A 19,149-nucleotide genomic window follows, 5' to 3' on the forward strand; every position below is an offset into this window, starting at 1 on the left:
ATCCACGGGTGGCTCATCTATATAGCCCCTTTACCAACGGTGGACTTCAACTCCCAGAATGCCTGAGCCAGAATTTCCTTGGCTGGCTCGGGAATTCTGGGAGTTGAAGTCCACAGGTCTAAAGGGGCCACATTGATCACCCTGAATAAAACCAAAGCTGCCAATTTTTGCCATCTCTGCCGGTTTCATTGACTCCACCATCCTTTCTTCCATTGTGGGCCGTGTGAAATGTTTTCACTGTTATGCCCATAAATGTCTCACGACTGTTATCCTAAATAAAGACAAATCTGTGTGAGGTTTTATTTTTTTCCAACGATTTGTCCGTTGACCCAAAAGGAATATATATCTGGGTTTCCATGGAAGATTCGCTTTTCTCTTGCGGCTTCGATGTTTTCAGATCCTTGTCGCCGGTGCCAAAGTTTGTGGGTTTTGGTTTCTCATATGAAAGAGAGATGTGTGTCTTCCGGCACGTTGTACTTCAATTTATGTTCCTCAAAGAGCTTGCAAAGCTCCTCCAAGTATCTCTTATGCAGCTCATCAACTTCGTCTTGGCTGGGATTGTGCTTCTTCCCCACCTGAATGGGTTTTCCCACTGGAGGGACCAAAAAGGATTTAATTTAATGTAATTTAATGTAATGTAATGTAATTTAATTTAATTTAATCTATTCTATTCTATTCTATTCTATTCTGTTATTTCTATTCTATTCTTCATCTGACTTGATTTTATTTTATTATTCTATTCTATTCTACTCTATTCTTTATTTTATTTGACGACTTTTTTATTTTATTTTATTACTTCATTTTATTATTTTATTTTATTTAAACTTGTGTGCCACCTATTTCACCAAAAGCGACTATAGGCAATGTAGAGACATTGTTTAAAATGCACTACAGCTAGTCCTTGACTTACAACAGTTCGTTTAGTGACCGTTCAAAGTTACAACGGCACTGAAAAAAGTGACTTATGACCACTTTTCACTCTTACGACCGTTGCAGCCTCCCCAGGGTCAAGTGGTCAAACTTCAGAGGATTGGCAACTGGCGTGTACTTACAATGGTTGCAGCGTCCTGGGGTCACGCGTGATCCCCTTTTGCGACCTTGTGACACGCAAAGTCAAGAGGGAAGCCAGATCCACTTAACAACCATTTGATTTAACTTAGCAATTGCAGCGATCCACTTAAAGAGCGTGGTAGGAAATGTTGTAAAATGGGACATCACTCACTTCACAAATTTCCCAGCCACAGAAAAGTTGGGCACAATTGTCATAAGTCGACTTTCTTTTTTTCTTTTTCTTTTTTAAAAAATATTTTATTAATGTTCCAATTTTACATTTGGATATTTAAAAAGCAACGCGGTGACTGGGCTAATAAATAGTTCCATAGCAAAATCTTAGTGCAAATCTCAGGTTACAACATCAGATATTTCTTCTCTTTTTCCCCTTAACATTTACTGTCTTGTATTCGAGTTAGCACATTTCTAATTATATCAACATCATTAGTACATTTATCAACATTTTTAGCTTATCTTAATTACATTCAATCGTCATAAACAATCCCTATCCAGCAGCCTAATAGATTTATTTTGGCTTGAATCTAAATATTCTTTAGCCTGTGGAAACTATGACTCTTCTGTAGTTCTGTTAAAAGTCATTTGAAAGATTCCATTCATATTTGATGACTGTAATCTTTATACTCACTTGCTTCTGATTGATAATACTAACGTCTACATTGAAATTAAAATTTGAAAATTGCAAAAATAATAAATATATATTATAAAATATTTTATAATAATATAGTTTATATTATAATTGTAATATAATTTATATGATAAAAATAATATAAAAAACATACCCATGGTAGTTTAGAACTTGTGTTTTTTATTACTAATTATATCAACTCAATTAAAAACATATCAACATTTTTACCTTATCTTAATTACATTCAATCGTCATAAACAATCCCTATCCTGTTATTAATTTTTACTCAATTTTTAATTTCTCATCGATATTCCAATTTAACCTTTAATGTTTATAAGTCGAGGACTTTGTGTAATGTCTCCTTAGCAGATCCGGTTGTGCTTCCTCTCTCGCCTACCTGGGAAGGCTAATAAGAGGAAACCTCGAACAATCCTCAAAGAAGGAAGAACGCGTCCAGCAGATCCCTCCTCGTTTTACCTGTCTTTCATTTCTGGAGGCCAGGGGAGAAACACGGACTTACCCACAGTGAAGATCGGCTTCCGGTATGGAATCAACCCAAAGGTGTATTGGAAGATCCCTCTGGCGTGGAAGAGAGGCAGGGAGATTCCCATGATGTTCTGCAAACTGTCTTGTGTCCACCTCAGCCAGGATCCTTTGGGGTTTTTGACCTGATCATACAGCTCGTTCTCTCCGAAAGAGAAGACGGGGACAAGCGGTGTGCTGGGAACAGAGCGGAAGCAGAAGGAGAGACGGAACCAAACCGGTTGAGATAACTGAGGAAGGCTGGGTGGCTGCAAATAATGGATCCCAGCCCTCTTTCTCAACCTTTGCACGTTTAAGGGAAACATGGTAATACTTTGTGAGATCGGTGGTGGGATTCAAATCTGTGACCAACCGGTTCTCTGCATGGATGCTGCTTCCAGAAGTCTATTCTGGGCCTGGGCAACAAAGAATTAGCTACCGGTTCTGCTGAAGTGGTGCAAACCGGCTGAATCCCACCGCTGCATGTGATGTACATTGTACAAGAAGTTCAGGACCCCCCAGAAGCTGCTCCTACTCACCCATTCTCTATGGCCAGCCGAACAAAGCCCTTGCGGTTCTCTAACACGAGGGTGTAAGCTCCAGGACGGGCGTCTAGGGCTTCCCGGATTCCTCCCACAACTATGATTATGATATTCCCACCTTCCATCTTCCTCAAGACATAGGAAGCAGATTCCCTATCCGAGGGAATGCAACCTGGGTGAAGCAAAGAAGGAAAAAGAAGAATATTAAAGCCCTGTACAACACACACACACACACACACCCATTACATAGTCTTAACAGAGAATAACAGAGCTGGAAGGGACCTTGGAGGTCTTCTAGTCCAGCCCCCTGCTCAAGCGGGAGACCGTGCTATTTCAGTCTGAAGATGTTGAGACTTTGGACAAAGTGCAGAGAAGAGCAACTAAGACGATTGAAGGCCTGGAGGCTAAAGCGTATGAAGAACGGTTGCAGGACTTGAGTTTGGCTAGTCTAGGGAAAAGAAGAAATAAGAGAGTCCTGATAGCAGAGATGGAGTATTTGAGGGGCTGCCACCAAGAAGAGGAGGGGGTCAATTTATTTTCCAAAGCAGCAGAAGACAACGACAAAAAGCAACGGGTGGAACTAATCAAAGAGAGAAGCAACCTGGAATTAAGGAGAAATTTCCTAACAGAGAGAACAATCAACCAGTGTAACCGCTTGCCATCAGAAATTGTGGGTGCTCCCAACACTGGAGGTTTTTAAGAATGGACTGGACAGCCATTTGTCTGAAATGATACAGGGTCTCATGTTTGAGCAGGGGGTTGGACTAGAAGACCTCCACGGTCCCTTCCAGCTCTATTCTGATTGATTGATTGATTGATTGATTGATTGATTGATTGATTGATTTTGCTCTTTCAAAAGTTTCCCAATGAATCAGAAATCCCTTCCAACTCGGCTTACCTCCACTCATCAAGTAATCCCGGAAAACGGGGACTCGGAAAAAAATATTCAACACCATCGGGTGAGGCTTCAGCCCTGGGAACTGCTTGGAAAAACCGGTGGCTTCGGTGCAGAAATTAATGGAGGCTCCAGCCACCAAGATGCCGTGAGGGTGAAGGCCGAAGATGTAGTTCTTGGATGGATCCAAATCTGCCGTCTTCACCAGCTGGAAGACCAAAGACATTTAGGATACTTGTTCCACAAGGACATCGAAGTTAAAGAAGGTGTACTTACAGCCAACCTTACAACTCTGAGCACACACTTCCACCAATGGAGGTTAATCCCAAGAGTAAGTAAGACAGTCACATCATGTTTCCACCTTAATAATAAACTGGCAAAAAGAGAACTCAATGTATACCTAAATAACAAATTGCTCCCATATGAGGCAACTCCAAAATACCTGGGGGTCACCTTAGACAGGACCCTGTCTTTTAAAAAAACATATTCAGAATATGGCTGCCAAGGTTAACGGCAGAAACAACATTCTGCAAAAACTATGCGGAACAACTTGGGGAGCTTCAGCTCCAACTCTTGCCCTTGGGCTTTGCTACTCTGTAGTGGAATACTGTGCACCTGTATGGATAAACAGCTCACATAGAAGACTTGTTGATGTTCAACTCAACCATACAATGAGATTAATTACTGGGTGCATAAAATCTACACCTGTTCACTGGCTACCAGTTCTTAGCCACATAGTTCCCCCACGCTTACGATGACAAGAAGCTCTAATTTGGGAGTATAGTAAGATCCTGCTAAACTCCTCTCTACCCATTCATGCCTATACCTCTGATCTCTTAAGATGTCGATTAAAGTCAAGAAATCCATCACTCCTCACAGCGCTTAAGCTGCTGGCCGAACATCAGAGCACTATACAAAAGTGGATGGAAGCATGGAGTAGCTATACCTCCCAAGATATTTCTGGGCATATTAATCCTAAGAGTATACCTCCAGGATTTAATCCACCCCGACACATATGGGTGACATACAATAGAATTAGAACGACTCATGGGGTGTGTGCCAATTATCTGTATAAATGGGGAAAGACACCTTCAGCACAATGTGATTGCGGGGCTCCCCGACAGACTAACCAACATATAGTGAGGGAATGCACTAATAGAAGATACCCAGATTTTAAGGACTTCCTCTGCGTAACAACGGCAGCTACTGACTGGATCTCCAAACTCGACATTAAACTCTGAAATGTTATTTCTGTTTTCCTCTTACAGTAGGTTTTATAATTGCTTCTTTTTTTAAAAAAAAATTGTTTTAACTGTTCTAACTTGTATGCTTTTAATTCTGTGCATGACCAGCCATACGCTAAATAAATAAATACTTGTTCCATTTCTTATTTATTTATTTTATTTATATCCAGCCTTAATTACTTCCCCTCCCCCTTTTATTGGTGTGATGATGATGATGATGATGATGATGATGATGATGATAAGGATTCTGTTGCTTTGCATGTACTCTGAGTGTTTTCTCACCGGAGACAAATTCCTTGTGTGTCTAATCAAACTTGGCGAAATAAAGGATTCAGTTCAATCCGATCCAATCCAATTCCATTATTTGGGGCAAAAAAATATCCACACATCCAACCCACTTTCCTCCTTCTATTTTCCCCACAACAACAACCCTGTAAGGTAGGATGGGCTGAGAGAGAGAGAGAGAGAGAGAGAGAGAGAGAGAGAGAGAGAGAGAGAGAGAGAGAGAGAGAGAGAGAGAGAGAGGACCAAAGTCACCCAGCCAACTTTCTCCCCAGAGAAAGAAATATTTTGGGGAATATTAAAAAGGCAGAATATTTTATTTCCCCAAAGGAATAATGGAGAAAATCTTAGGCAGAAACAACTCCCCCACAAGTCTCTCTGCCCCAAGCAGAAACCAGCTCTGTAGAAATGCAGATTTGATAATCCTTTCAGAAAGACTGGAGCCGGGAAGCTTGGAGCTGATGGGATTAGAAAAAGACCCCTAGAACCAGCAACCCCTCACCCCAAAATCCAACACAGGACATAGCTATCAGCCACAACCCCAGGGGAGCAGGATATGACCTTTAGGACGTAATAGGATTAACCCGCCACCGTCAGGATACCAAAAGGGCACACGACCTCAGGTCAAAGTTCATGCCACAGGAACAAGAACGAGTCCAAACACAAAAGCCCAAGAAGGGATAAAAACCCACCACTCCCAACAAGTGGTCAGCTGCCCCAGTTCTACATGCCGTTGTGGTTCTGCTCTTCAACAAACAAGTACCTTCTGTCAGAGGCAGCCTCCATTTTATTTATTACCGGCTTGGAGTGAACCCTGATGAAGATTTTTCTTTAAACAATGCCTAAGGCAGGACTTGATCTCAGCGTCTCCTGGTGATTGGCCCAAAGTTCCCAGTTGGCTTTCATGCCTATCTCTCTGTCTGTGTGTCTATATTTATCCATTCATCTCTCTCTCTCTCTCTCTCTCTCTCTCTCTCTCTCTCTCTCTATCTATCTATCTATCTATCTCTATCTCTATATCTGTCTGTGTGTATCTGTCTGTCTCTATCTATTCATCATCTATCTCTATCTTGTCTGTCTCTATATTTATCCATTCATCCATCTATATCTATCTATCTATCTATCTATCTATCTATCTATCTATCTATCTATCTACATCCATCTATCTCTATCTACTGTATCTATCTATCTATCTGTCTGTCTCTCTGTATCTGTCTGTCTGTCTGTGTCTGTCTATATCTATCATCTATCTCTATATCTATCTATCTGTCTGTCTGTGTCTTTCTGTCTCTATATTTATCTATCTATATCTATCTATACCTATCTATCTATCATCTATAGCTATAGCTATCCAGGGCTTTTTTTCCTCATAGAACGCTCAGAACAGTGTTCCGGCACCTTTTTTTTTTTTTTTGCAAAAAAAAAAAAGTAGGCAATCTTGGCCCTTTTTTATGACTCGTGAACTTCAACTCCCAGAAATCTTGAGCCAGCCACACTGAGGGGAAAGAGAGGTTTCCAAGCTGAGCCATGTCAGCTCAGGAATTCTGGGAATTGAAGTCCTTGAGTCATAGAAGAGCCAAGGTTGCCTACCTTGCACTAGAGGAGGACATTAAAATTATTTACAAGGTTACTTCTTTGGGAACTAAACTTTTAGAATCTAAAACAGCTAATTCAAAAAAGCCAACAGGAAAGAACCTCACATTTTTCATCTGCTTCTGTCTTTTAATTTAATTTAATTCTATCTTAACTTTTGTACACTGTATTTTTATTGTATTTGCCCTGTACACCGCCCTGAGTCCTTCGGGAGAACGGTGGTATAGAAATTAAATTTTATTATTATTATTATTATTATTATTATTATTATTATTATTATTATTATTATTATTATTATTATTATTATTTTGGAAAGTAAAATTAGATAACAAAATAATCTATTTCCTATGTTAACATCTCTGCAATGAAATCAATAAAGGTAACAGGAAAGAAATGAGAAACATTTTTCTCAATGTAATATGTCTAATTTAGCTGATGCTAGAGAAAAAATAGTATCTTTTGTACAGTCTTGAAAACTATTTTGAATCTATAACCATCTATTACAACTAAACCACTTTAGGTTAAACAATTCTTAAGAATGAAATATTCTTAATTTGGACTTTACTTTTACTGTTTGGACTGTTGTGTGTTTTGAAAAATAGATTATTTAGAATCTAGTTATGTTGCACTTCAGTCTTTAAATAATTAACCTAGTATATACATAAGTTATGCTTAAAATTAAATTAAATTAAAATAGTATATACATAAGTTATGCTTAAAATTCTACAAGCTAGACTCCAGCAGTATGTGGATCGAGAACTACCAGAAGTACAGGCAGGATTTCGAAGAGGCAGAGGAACTAGAGATCAAATTGCTAACATACGCTGGATCATGGAGAAAGCTAGAGAGTTCCAGAAAAACATCTACTTCTGCTTCATTGACTATGCTAAAGCCTTTGATTGTGTGGATCATAACAAACTGTGGCAAGTTCTTAAAGAGATGGGCATACCAGACCATCTTATTTGTCTCTTGAGAAACCTATATGCGGGCCAAGAAGCAACAGTGAGAACTGGACACGGAACCACTGATTGGTTCAAAATTGGGAAAGGAGTCCGGCAAGGCTGTATACTGTCGCCTTGCCTATTTAACTTATATGCAGAGCACATCATGAGAAAGGCAGGGCTAGATGAATCAAAAGTTGGAATTAAGATTGCCGGAAGAAACATCAACAACCTAAGATATGCAGATGATACCACTCTAATGGCAGAAAGTGAAGAAGAACTAAAGAGCCTCTTGTTGCGGGTGAAGAATGAGAGTGCAAAACCTGGGTTGAAACTAAACATTAAGAAAACCAAGATCATGGCATCCGGCCCTCTCAATTCCTGGCAAATAGATGGGGAAGAAATGGAGGTAGTGACAGATTTTATTTTCCTGGGCTCCAAGATCACTGCAGATGGGGACTGTAGTCAAGAAATTAAAAGACGCTTGCTCCTCAGGAGGAAAGCCATGGCAAATTTAGACAGCATACTAAAAAGCAGAGACATCACCCTGCCAACAAAAGTGCGTATAGTCAAGGCTATGGTCTTCCCAGTTGCAATGTATGGCAGTGAAAGTTGGACCATAAGAAAGGCTGAGCGCCAAAGAATTGAAGCCTTTGAACTATGGTGCTGGAGAAGACTCCTGCGAGTTCCTTGGACTGCAAGGCGATCAAACCGGTCAGTCCTAGAGGAGATCAACCCTGACTGCTCTTTAGAAGGCCAGATCCTGAAGCTAAAACTCAAATACTTTGGCCACCTAATGAGAAGGAAGGACTCACTGGAGAAGAGCCTAATGCTGGGAAAGGTTGAGGGCAATAGAAGAAGGGGACGACAGAGAATGAGGTGGCTGGATGGAGTCACTGAAGCAGTAGGCGTGAGCTTAAATGGACTCCAGAAGATGGTAGAGGACAGGAAAGCCTGGAGGAACATTGTCCATAGGGTCGCGATGGGTCGGACACGACTTCGCAACTAACAACAACAACAAAATACATAACAATATATGATGTTTTCCATGGTGAACCTAACATCAATAATAGCATTTATTAAAAAGGCTAAAATAATTTCTGGTGGTATTATCTGTACATTAAAATTTTGTTTAGTCACAATCTTTCAGTTTTCACATTCTGGACAAGCAGTGGGCATGTATCCTAGCAAAAGATGTTACATACTGTATGTGCATAAGTGTAGTCAGAAGCATATGCCTTTTTAAAAATATCAAACATGCAATGAAACAAAAATAACTCCAAAATATCTGTATTACATCCAGAAATGCCAACTTTGCAACCAATATTTCTCATCCATAACTATGGCACCCTAAGGATACCTGCATACATGCAAATGCTTCTCTGGGATCAGTTACGCAGCAGGGATTGCTTTTTCCTTCCAGTAATAGATTGCTGGGAAATACCAAACACGGCCTTGAGAATTCCAACGTTTGTTACACATTTTTATGGATGTGGTTGGAAAGAGGCTGTTTGGCACCGGAGCCCACTGCCACGAGAAACACAGCTCTGGGTCAGGGTTCGGAGCAGCTCCGGGTGGGGGCTCAGCATGGGCCACGGCATGGCAACTGCGGGGAGGGGAATCCCCACGGCAGCTCTGGGGAGGGGAATCCCCGCAGCATGTGGCTCCGAGCTGCAGGGGAGGGGATGCAAAGGACGGGCAGCAACGCCATAGCAAGACACTGGCATCGTTCCCAGTGACAGCACCTCGGAGTTCCGGCACATATTTTTTTTAGAAAAAAAGCACTGTATCTATCTATTTTTATCTCTCTATATCTATCTCTATCTCTATCTATCTGTCTGTCTGTGTCTATCTGTCTGTATCTATCTATCTATCTATCTCATTTTGTTCAAATAGCAGCATTCCTCTTTGGCACAATTTACCCCAGTGAAAGAAGTTATCCAGGGCATTTTAAATTAATTAAATGCCTTTAATTAATAGAATAGAATAGAATAGAATAGAATAGAATAGAATAGAATAGAATAGAATAGAATAGAATAGACATGTCAAACACAAGGCCCGGGGGCCGGATGCGGCCCGCGAAGTGGTTTCATGTGGCCCGCGAAGCCATCCTGGAAACAGTGAGGGATCAGCCCCGACTGCCTTGGCCCTGGCCCAGAGACCCTCAGATCTGTCCCACTCCTGCCCAGGCCCCCATAGGCACCCTTGATGCCAACGATGTAGAGCTGGCCACGCCCACCCAGTAGGCCTTATGCACTCTAGCCACGCCCACCCAGTAGGCCACGCCCACCCTGGCCACACCCACCCAGCCCCTTGAGGGCAACTGCAATGCTGATGCGGCCCTCAATGAAATTGAGTTTGACACCCCTGGAATAGAAGGAAAAAAAATTCTGAATAGTGGACATGGCAGTACTTGGAGAGAGCAGAACAGTAGAGGAAGAACTGGAGATCATATAACATCGGACCTGCAAATAGAAGTAGAAACAACTGTGGCAAAAGCAAGCAAAGGTTGCACCAATAGTTATAGGAGCTTTGGGTGCAAGTCCAAAACATCTGTCTCACCATTGGAACACCATCGGCATTGACAATATCCCCATCGGTCAATTGCAAAAGGCAGCTTGGTCTGGAACTGCTGACATCCTTCAACCAGACCTTTAACAGCATTAAAGATCAACCTCTGCCTCTCTCAGGTCCTTGAGAAGGACCCAGAAGGTAGATAAAATACCAACTCTTGGCTGTGTGACCAATAATATAAATATCCTTTTTTGCTTCCTTCCAATTTTTTGGGCACATAGCTTTCAAAAGCTTGTAATGTTCCCTTGTATTGTTATTCTTTTTATTAAAATGTCAAAATACGATGGGAAATTTTATGCAAGGCAACCCGCCATGCTTTGTCAGCAGAAGATTTTCTGTGTGGGAATGAAATTAAGATGAGCGATTGGGCAATTTCGCTGATACGCCCACTGTCAAAATTTAAGCTCCATAAATCTTTTCCTTTGCCAAGTCACCCACTGCCTGTCATCGAACTACCTCCTCAAAACGAAAATCTATACCATGATAAATAGAATAGAATAGAATAGAATAGAATAGAACAGAACAGAACAGAACAGAACAGAACAGAACAGAACAGAACAGAACAGAATAGAATAGAATAGAATAGAATAGAATAGAATAGAATAGGAATAGGAATAGAATTACAGAATAGAATAGAATAGAATAGAATAGAATAGAATAGAATAGAATAGAACAGAATAGAATAAAGAATAGAATAGGAATAGAATAGAATAGAATAGAATAGAATAGAATAGTTTAGAATAGAATAGAACAGAATAGAATAAAGAATAGAATAGGAATAGAATAGAATAGAATAGAATAGAATAGGAATAGAATTACAGAATAGAATAGAATAGAATAGAATAGAATAGTTTAGAATAGAATAGAACAGAATAGAATAAAGAATAGAATAGGAATAGAATAGAATAGGAATAGAATTACAGAATAGAATAGAATAGAATAGAATAGAATAGAATAGAATAGAATAGAATAGAATATATGAAATGGAATGGAATGGAATCAGTGGTGGGATTCAGCCAGTTCGCACCAGTTTAGCAGAACCGGTAGCTACTTTTTTGTTGCCCAGGCCTGGAATGGACTTCCAGAAGTGGCATCCACACAGAGAACTGATTGTTCACATATTTCAATCCCACCACTGGATCAAATAGAAATAGAATGGAACAGAACAGAACTGAATAGAATAATAGAGCTGGAAGGGACCTTGGAGGTCTTCTAGTCCAACCCCCTTCTCAGGCAGGAAACCCTATACCATTTCAGACAAAAGGTTGTCCAATCTCTTCTTAAAAGCTTCCAGTGTTGGAACAGAACAGAACAGAATAGAACACAGAATAATGGCAAAGAATGAAATGGAAGAGAATGAGAGGGGAGGGGAGGGAAGGGAAGAAGAGGAGAAGGAGAAGAGATGAGAATTTTTTATTCGCCAAGTGTGATTGGACACACAAGGAATTTGTCTCCACTGCAGAATCTCTCAGTGTACATGCAAGCAACAAGCGATAAATCATGATCGTAACCATAAAATACAACCATCATTTATCAGTAATTAAGTGAGTTTTACCCGATTTTGTGACCTTTCTTGTCATAGTTGTTAAGTAAATCACTACAGGCGAGTTAGTAACATGGTTCTTAAGTGAACCTGGCTTCCCCCATTGATGTTGCTTTTCAGAAGGTTGCAAAAGGAAACACTGCAACTGTCCTACATACATGGCAGTTGCAAAGCATCTGAATTTCAATCAGATCACCTCGGGGATGCTGCAGCATCTGTGTGAAACGCTCACAGGTCACTTTTTTCACGCCCGTTGTAACCTCAAACGGTCACTAAATGAACGGTTGCAAGTCAAGGACTCCTTGTATCAATCTCCCGTCATTTATTTATTTATTTATTTTATTTTAATCTCATTTATATCCCGCCCTTCTCCGAAGACTCAGGGCGGCTTACAAGCTTAGCAGTAGCCTTCATTCTATGCATATGCCTGCTTATTAGGGCTTTCACACACAACCCCAAGCGGCATTATTACAAAGTCAGCTTAATTGCCCCCAACAATCTGGGTCCTCATTTTACCTACCTGGGAAGGAGGGAAGGCTGAGTCAACCTTGAGCCTGGTGGGCCTCGAACATGCACTAATTGCAGGCAGCTGGTGTTACTTAGGGAGGCATTAGCCCACTGCTCCACCAAGGCTGATCTCCTTGACAGCCTCCTTCTCCACACCATTATGCAGCTAGGGGCTGTGCTGCATCTTCTCCGCTTGTCCCCTAGGCAGCATCTCTTTGTCCCCGTCTCCCAAGGTCTTTCTCCCGCGCCATTCTACTCCTTCCCTCTAGGGGGACACGTACCGCAATCGGGAAATAGTCTTTCACGTATCGGCAGATGACCCAGTTCCGCATCCAGTGGACACGCCGCCCCCCTTTGCTCGGTGTGTCCCAGTCAAACGCCCACCAGGCAGCATAGAGGGCGCTGATCAGCCAGAAGCGCGTGAAGAGGAGAAGGATGAAGATGGCAACGAAGCACGGACCTGGAGGAAAAGAAGGGAGAACTGTTAGGGGTCTTTCACATTAACACGTTTGGTTCCCTAATCGGGAATAACAGAATAACAGAGCTGGAAGGGACCTTGGAGGTCTTCTAGTCCAGCCTCCTGCTCCAGCAGGAAACCTTACGCCATCTCAGACAAGCGACTGTCCAGTCTCTTCTTAAAAGCCTCCAGTGATGGAGTGCCCGCAACTTCTGGAGGGAAGCTGTCCCACTGGTTAATTGTCCTCACTGTCAGGAAATTTCTCCTTAGTTCGAGGTTGCTTCTCCCTTTGTTCAGTTTCCATTCATTGCTTCTTGTCCTGTCTTCAGGCGCTTTGGAGAACAGCTTGACTCCCTCTTCTTTGGGGCAGCCCTTGAGATATTGGAACATCAGCTATCCTGTCCCCCCTCGCCCTTCTCTTCATTAAACTAGACATGCCCAATTCCAGCAAACGTTCCTGATAAGTTTTAGCCTCCAGTCCCCTGGTCATCTTTGTTGCTCTTCTCTGCACTCCTTCTAGAGTCTCAACATCTTTTTTACATCATGGTGACCAAAACTGGATGCCGTATTCCAAGAGTGGCCTTACCAAGGCATTAAAAAGTAGTATTAACGCTTCACATGATCTTGATTCGATCCCTCTGTTAGTGTACTGTAGGAAAGTATTGGCCTTTTTGGCAGCTGCAACACATGACTGGCTCATATTTAAGGGATGGTCCACTAAGACTCCGAGATTCCTCTTGCAGTTACTGCTGTAACAGACTAAGTTTCACCTAGTCTGTAACTGAAGCGTGGAAAGGTGGTTTTTTAAGATATTGGACAGTTATGCAATCCTGTGTTGGTCTCTCCCAAACGTAGATCAAATGTTAGTGAACTACAAAGATTGTTTGGAGGTGGGTGAAACTTGAATGTAGTGGCTCAGGAATTCTGGGAGTTGAAATCCATGAGTCATAAAAGAGCCAAGGTTGCCTACCCCTGGGTTAGATGAAGAGACCCAGAGTCATTGGAAGTCTCACACTGCAATGAACAAGGACATGCATTCAATTTCACATCTATTAAGATTGTCGGCCAAGCAGGGACAAAAATAGCCAGAGAAATTATTGAAGCCTGAGAAACGGGACCCTTCTCAGCCAATAGGCGTGCTGATTTATTACCCGCCTACCAGGTACTTAGGAGCCAAGGGCGTGGCAATTAACAACTTAATAGCTGGCCACCAAGACCCTACTTAACAACTAAAAGCCACACACAACCAGTCACCATAAGAACAGACCAGTGTGCACACCTTCTGGATAGATAGAATAGAGCAGGAAGGGACCTTGGTGTTCTTCTAGTCCACCCCCTGCTCAAGCAGGAGAACCAGGGGTGGGATTCTATCTCTCTCCAGTCTACAGCAAAATCCTTTCAGCAGTTCCAAGAAGGCTCCACACCCATTTGCACCACTCAGGTGTCCCTGAGGGTACAGATAAACCTCCGAATGGCCTCAGCAACTCTCTAAAAGGATGCAAATGACCAGCTTTTTTCTGCAAGAAATATAAATCCTTCCATTCCCTACCATCCGGTCAGAACCTGAAGAAGCTTCTCGGATGAGAAGCAAAACATCTTCAAAGGAAAAACAAGAAAGTCTAGTTTTTATACCATTCCAGATAAACACTGTCCAATCTCTCCTTAAAAACTTCCACGGAAGGACCCCCCACAATTTCTGGAGAAAAGTCACTCTGCTGATTCATTGTTCTCACTGTCAGAAAATTCCTCCTTCATCCCAGATTGCGTCTCTCCTTCATTAGCTTCATCCAGGATATGTTATAAAGGTAGTCCTCGACTTACGACCCCTATTGAACTCAAAATGAAGCGAGAGAGCTGTGAAGTTAATTTTGCCCTGTTTTACTCCTTACTTGCCACAAATGAACCACTGCAGTTTTAGTTAGACACACGGTTGTTAAGTGGATCTGGCTTCCCCCGTTGACTTTGTCAGAAGGTCACAAAAGGGGATCACCTGACACCACCCCCCGGGGACACTGCAACTGTCATAAATATGAGTCGGTTGCCAAGTGTTTGAAATTTTGATCACCTGACCGAGGGACTGCTGTGACAGTTGTCAGCTTGAAAAAAACAGTTATAAGACACTTTTTTCCCAGCCCCGTTGCAATATCGGTCACTAAATGAATTGTAAGTCGAGGCCAACAAAAAAGAAAGTCAGATCCCTGCCTGAGGGAGCTTGGAAAACTGATCCCTCTCCATCTCAAGAGTCTTATTTCTGCAAAATGTACCCCTCAGTTTTGTTGCGCAATGCAGCCACCAGTGGAGATTTTTCTGGCAACCCCTTAAAATGGGTCCGCGGCATGCCAGCAACCGGTCCGGACAAACAAGCAAAGCCGCATCCATGCACCCTCCGGTCTGCGGAAAAACCTCTCCACGGAACCGGTCCCTGGTGCCCAAAAGGTTGGGGACCTCTGCCTAAAAAGATATCCCCGTACCTTCCTCCTGCACCCCCCCCGCAACCTCCATATCCTTAAAAACGTCCCCTTAATTAGGAGTAACCATCTCTTTTTTTACCCATGCATAATGAACAGAAGACAGCAGCCATCTGAAGCCGTCTCTCCCACGGGATGTGGCAAGGAGCAAATTGAATCTTCATCCTAGCAGCCGAGCCCGTTCCACTGTCTTCGGACTGAAGACGCTGACCCAGTGTTGTGGCGCTGGTCGCGGGAGGAAGGGGCAAAGTCTGTGGCCTCTGCCTGTCCAGGAGGAACAGAGTGCTGGGTGCAATTACAGTAATTAATGTGGAAATCTGGAGGAAACCCGGCCCCTTTTTTGGAACACTGGACTGGTTAAGTGTGTAGGGCTGGGTCATAAATTCTTGCTTCTCTGTTGTGTCTCAACCACCTCACCCAAAAGCAGCAGAAAAGTTCACGAGAACTTTTGGAAGGGACCCATCTTCCTTCTGGTGCACCTTCTCCTCTTCGTAAAGACGCCAACGGCGCATTGGAAAGCACGCTGCACCCCTCTTCATGGATTTATTAGATTTTTTTTAACCTGGCTTTATTACTTTATAAGTAATACAAAGTGGCAAACATGCATAATATTCCTTCTTCCCTGCCAACCCCAGAACCACAACTCTGTGCGGTGGGATAGGCTGGGAGACAGAGGGACTAGCTCAAAGTCTCCCAATTGGCTTTCCTATCTCCGAAGGCAGGACTAGAACTCACCTTCTCCTGGTGACTGGCCCAAAGTCACCCAGCCGGCTTCCATGCCTAAGGCGGGACTAGAACTCACAGACTCCCAATTGATAGACGAGCACCTTAACCACTAGACCAGACTCCTATGCCCAAAGCACCTTGAAGGAGCCACTCCTGGGTCGGAGTCTTCTGCTGAGCCAGCTCTCCCGTTTTTCCAATGCTTCTTCCCACGGTCAGAATCCTCAAATATTTGAAATATTGGAATGCTGGTTTTAGAGCCTGCCTTGTTATGGAGACGGCAGAAACGTTGAAGCCGATTTTTTTTTCCATCCGGCGTGTCCTTCTGTCCCGAGGGAACGTTCCAGGTTGCCTGGTGTCCCAATCCGAAGACGTCCAGCAGTGGTGGGTGAAAGGCCATGCCTTGCACTCTGCAGAGGGCTATAGAGAGAATTGTGCAAGGAGAGGCGGGACATTTACACACCCAGACACCACTTTGTCCTAACTAAAAAAAACCCCACAACCCACATGAAACCTTTGCCACGTTTATTTCCTTCTTCACCTTGCAGAAGAACGTTCCAGAAGATTAGAAAAATTAATGTCCTGGATTTACAACCGTTCGTTTACTGACCACACACGACAATAGATGCAGCATCCCCCGTGGTCACGTGATCAGATTTGGACGCTTGGCCACTGACTCATATTTATGACGGTTTCAGTGTCCCCATTTTGCGACCTTCTGACAAGCAAAGTCAAGGGGGAAACCACTGAAGAACCGTGTTATTAAGTTAACAACTGCAAAGGTTCACAACAATTCTGGCAAGAAAGGTCATAAAATGAGGCAAAATTCACTCAATGACTCGTTTAGCAAGAGGAATTTTGAGCCCAATTGTGGTCTTATGTTGTGGACTGCATGTACTGCCAAGCAAGAGAAGAATGGGGTGGGGGTGGGGTGTGTGGTCCCCCAGCCTGTCCCTTGCACACCTTGGGAAAAAGACACCAGAGGGAGGAAGTAACAGCTAGCAAGTCTTCCTTCCAGTGTGGCTGTGATTGACATGTCGCCATCCCTAGGAAGTTTCTGCTTGACGGTCTGTCTTAGGAAGCAAAAACCTGGTCAGGGTTAAATATCACAATTGTGCAAAAAGGGAAACAGACCGTACAGGCAATCCTCACAACCTCAGCTGAACCCCAGTTTTCCAGATGTTGTGAGTTTGGCTCCATTTTACAACCCTCCTTGCCACTGCTGTTAAGTGAATCACGGCAGCTGTTAAATTATTAAGACGGTCGTTCAGTGAAACTGGCTTCCCCCATTGACTTTGCTTGTCCGAGGGTCGCAAAAAGGGAGCACGTGACCCTGGGACGCTGCAACCGTCCTAAGTACATGCCAGCTGCCAAGCAGGAAAACCAACTGGGTTGACTTTGGACCAATCGCCAAGAGATTATGAGTTCTAGTCCCGCCTTAGGCAGGAAAGCCAACTAGGTGGCTTTGGGCTTGTTCCTCTCTCCCAGCCCAGCCCACTTTGCAGGGATGTTGTTGTGGGGAAAAAGGAGGAAGAAGTATTATGTATACCCAGTGGCTTGAGTTATTTACAAAGTAATAAAAATGGATTAAAAGTCTAAAGGAAAAAAAAATTTACTGTCCAAAGAGGGGGCAAACAGATTCCCAACTATGTAGAATTAATGTGGTACCTCTCTAGGAACACAATGAATATTTTTTCACCTTTTGCCCACTGAAATTTAATATTAGATCCCAGCGTTGGGATCAAAGGCTTCTATTATTCCTTCATTAGGAGGGGGATCTCCCCACCGGCAAAGCATCCCCCTGACCCACAGTTGTCGCCGACCATCCAACCACATACTTAGCTTGACAGACCCGTCCATTCCAAGCAGGATGTTGTCACTTTTGATGTCCCGATGGATGACTTGGTTGCAGTGCAGGAATTCCAGCGCTTGAAGGCACTGTGGGGAAACAGAGATGGAGGCCTATGAGCGTCTGTGGGGCGTCTGCGCATTTCCCAGTACCGACACACACCTAACGATGCTGGTGTCAGAAAGGCAGAGGTGGGGTAATGGTATGTGAGAATGACCTTGGGGGACAGAGCAAAGAGACCGCCATCAGGAGAACAGCCAGGACAGGAAGGAAGGAAGGAAGGAAGGAAGGAAGGAAGGAAGGAAGGAAGGAAGGAAGGAAGGAAGGAAGGAAGGACTAAGGAGAGTGGGAAGGGAGGGAGAAAGGAAGGAAGGGAGGGAGGGAGGGAGGGAGGGCAGAATGGATGGATGGAAGGAAGGAAGGAGTAAGGAGAGTGGGAAGGAAGGAAGGGAGGAAGGAAGGAAGGAGAAAGAGAGGGAGGGAGGGAATAAACAAGGAAGGGCAGAATGGATGGATGGATGGAAGGAAGAAGTAAAACACTGGGAAGGAAGGAAGAGGGAGGAAGGGAGGGAGGAAGGAAGGAAGGAGAAAGGGAGGGAGGGAGGAAAGAAGGACAGAATGGATGGACGGATAGAAGGAAGGAGTAAAACAGTGGGAAGGAAGGAAGGAAAGGAGGGACGGAAGGAAAGAGGGAGTAAAGGACAGTGGGAAGGAAGGAAGGAAGGAAGGAAGGAAGGAAGGAAGGAAGGAAGGAAGGAAGGAAGGAAGGAAGGATGATTATACGGGCTATACAGTTCAACTGGGCTACTTTTACTGAATTTTTAACCCACTTTTCCAGTACATTCGAAGCTCTGGCGCTGTTGGGGCCATCGGGCAATCTGGGAAGGAAATGTCTCTGACCCCCTGACCCAAAGGGACACAGGCTGTCCAGTCTTCATTAAAAGTCTTACCTCACGGCACACGGCCGCTATCTGTCCTTCATCCATGCAGGTCTCCGTTACCACGTCTGTCAACGAACCGTCAGCCAAATACTCAGGGATGCCGCGCATCTCTTCGGGGGCTCCTTCCCCGTGGGGCTTCCCGGGGCGGGACCGGCGCTGGTGGAAGGTGGGAAGGGGAGATTGGGAGGCGGAGGATCCGGACCTCTGAAACCCCCCTCCCCCCCCAGATTGCTAGGATCAGGCGATTATTTCGCTCAACTTTCCTCTTTATGGAGATCCTGAGCGTTAGAGAGCCCTGGATGGGAGGGGGCTGCTCGTTGGGACGCCTGGAAATCGTAGTAGTAGTAGTAGTAGTAATAAGATGATGAGGAT

At 43.5% G+C, this 19,149-nt stretch overlaps 2 protein-coding genes across 2 annotated transcripts; both read right to left on the reverse strand.

The window, feature by feature from the left end:
• Window positions 1–437: 437 nt before the first annotated feature.
• On the reverse strand, window positions 438–15,298 carry LOC310640312 (2-acylglycerol O-acyltransferase 2-A-like; the record flags this gene model as incomplete). Its single annotated transcript, XM_083362527.1, has 6 exons — window positions 438–592; window positions 2,217–2,416; window positions 2,758–2,932; window positions 3,659–3,863; window positions 12,621–12,799; window positions 15,268–15,298. The coding sequence occupies 6 exons, from the start codon at window positions 15,296–15,298 to the stop codon at window positions 438–440; spliced, it is 945 nt and encodes a 314-aa protein (XP_083218653.1).
• A 562-nt stretch (window positions 15,299–15,860) lies between these two features.
• Window positions 15,861–18,864, reverse strand: LOC310640094 (uncharacterized protein). The gene is made up of 4 exons (XM_083362204.1): window positions 18,787–18,864; window positions 17,826–17,925; window positions 16,067–16,407; window positions 15,861–15,999 (listed from the first exon to the last, which is right to left on the reverse strand). Exons 1-3 carry the CDS (start codon window positions 18,820–18,822, stop codon window positions 16,100–16,102), a joined length of 444 nt encoding a protein of 147 aa, XP_083218330.1. The 5' UTR covers window positions 18,823–18,864; the 3' UTR covers window positions 15,861–15,999; window positions 16,067–16,099.
• Window positions 18,865–19,149: the final 285 nt, after the last annotated feature.

This window comes from Vipera ursinii (assembly GCF_947247035.1).
Source record: "Vipera ursinii genome assembly, chromosome: 4".
Lineage (NCBI taxonomy): Eukaryota > Metazoa > Chordata > Lepidosauria > Squamata > Viperidae > Vipera > Vipera ursinii.

Excerpts from the sequence above, each read along its gene's own strand:
- LOC310640094 (XM_083362204.1), bottom strand. The coding sequence starts at position 18,822 with ATGGATGAAGGACAGATAGCGGCCGTGTGCCGTGAG. Across the intron at positions 17,926-18,786 it reads TAGCGGCCGTGTGCCGTGAG|TGCCTTCAAGCGCTGGAATT; the intron begins GTAAGACTTTTA and ends GTTTCCCCACAG. Across the intron at positions 16,408-17,825 it reads GGACGGGTCTGTCAAGCTAA|CCCTCTGCAGAGTGCAAGGC; the intron begins GTATGTGGTTGG and ends TTCTCTCTATAG.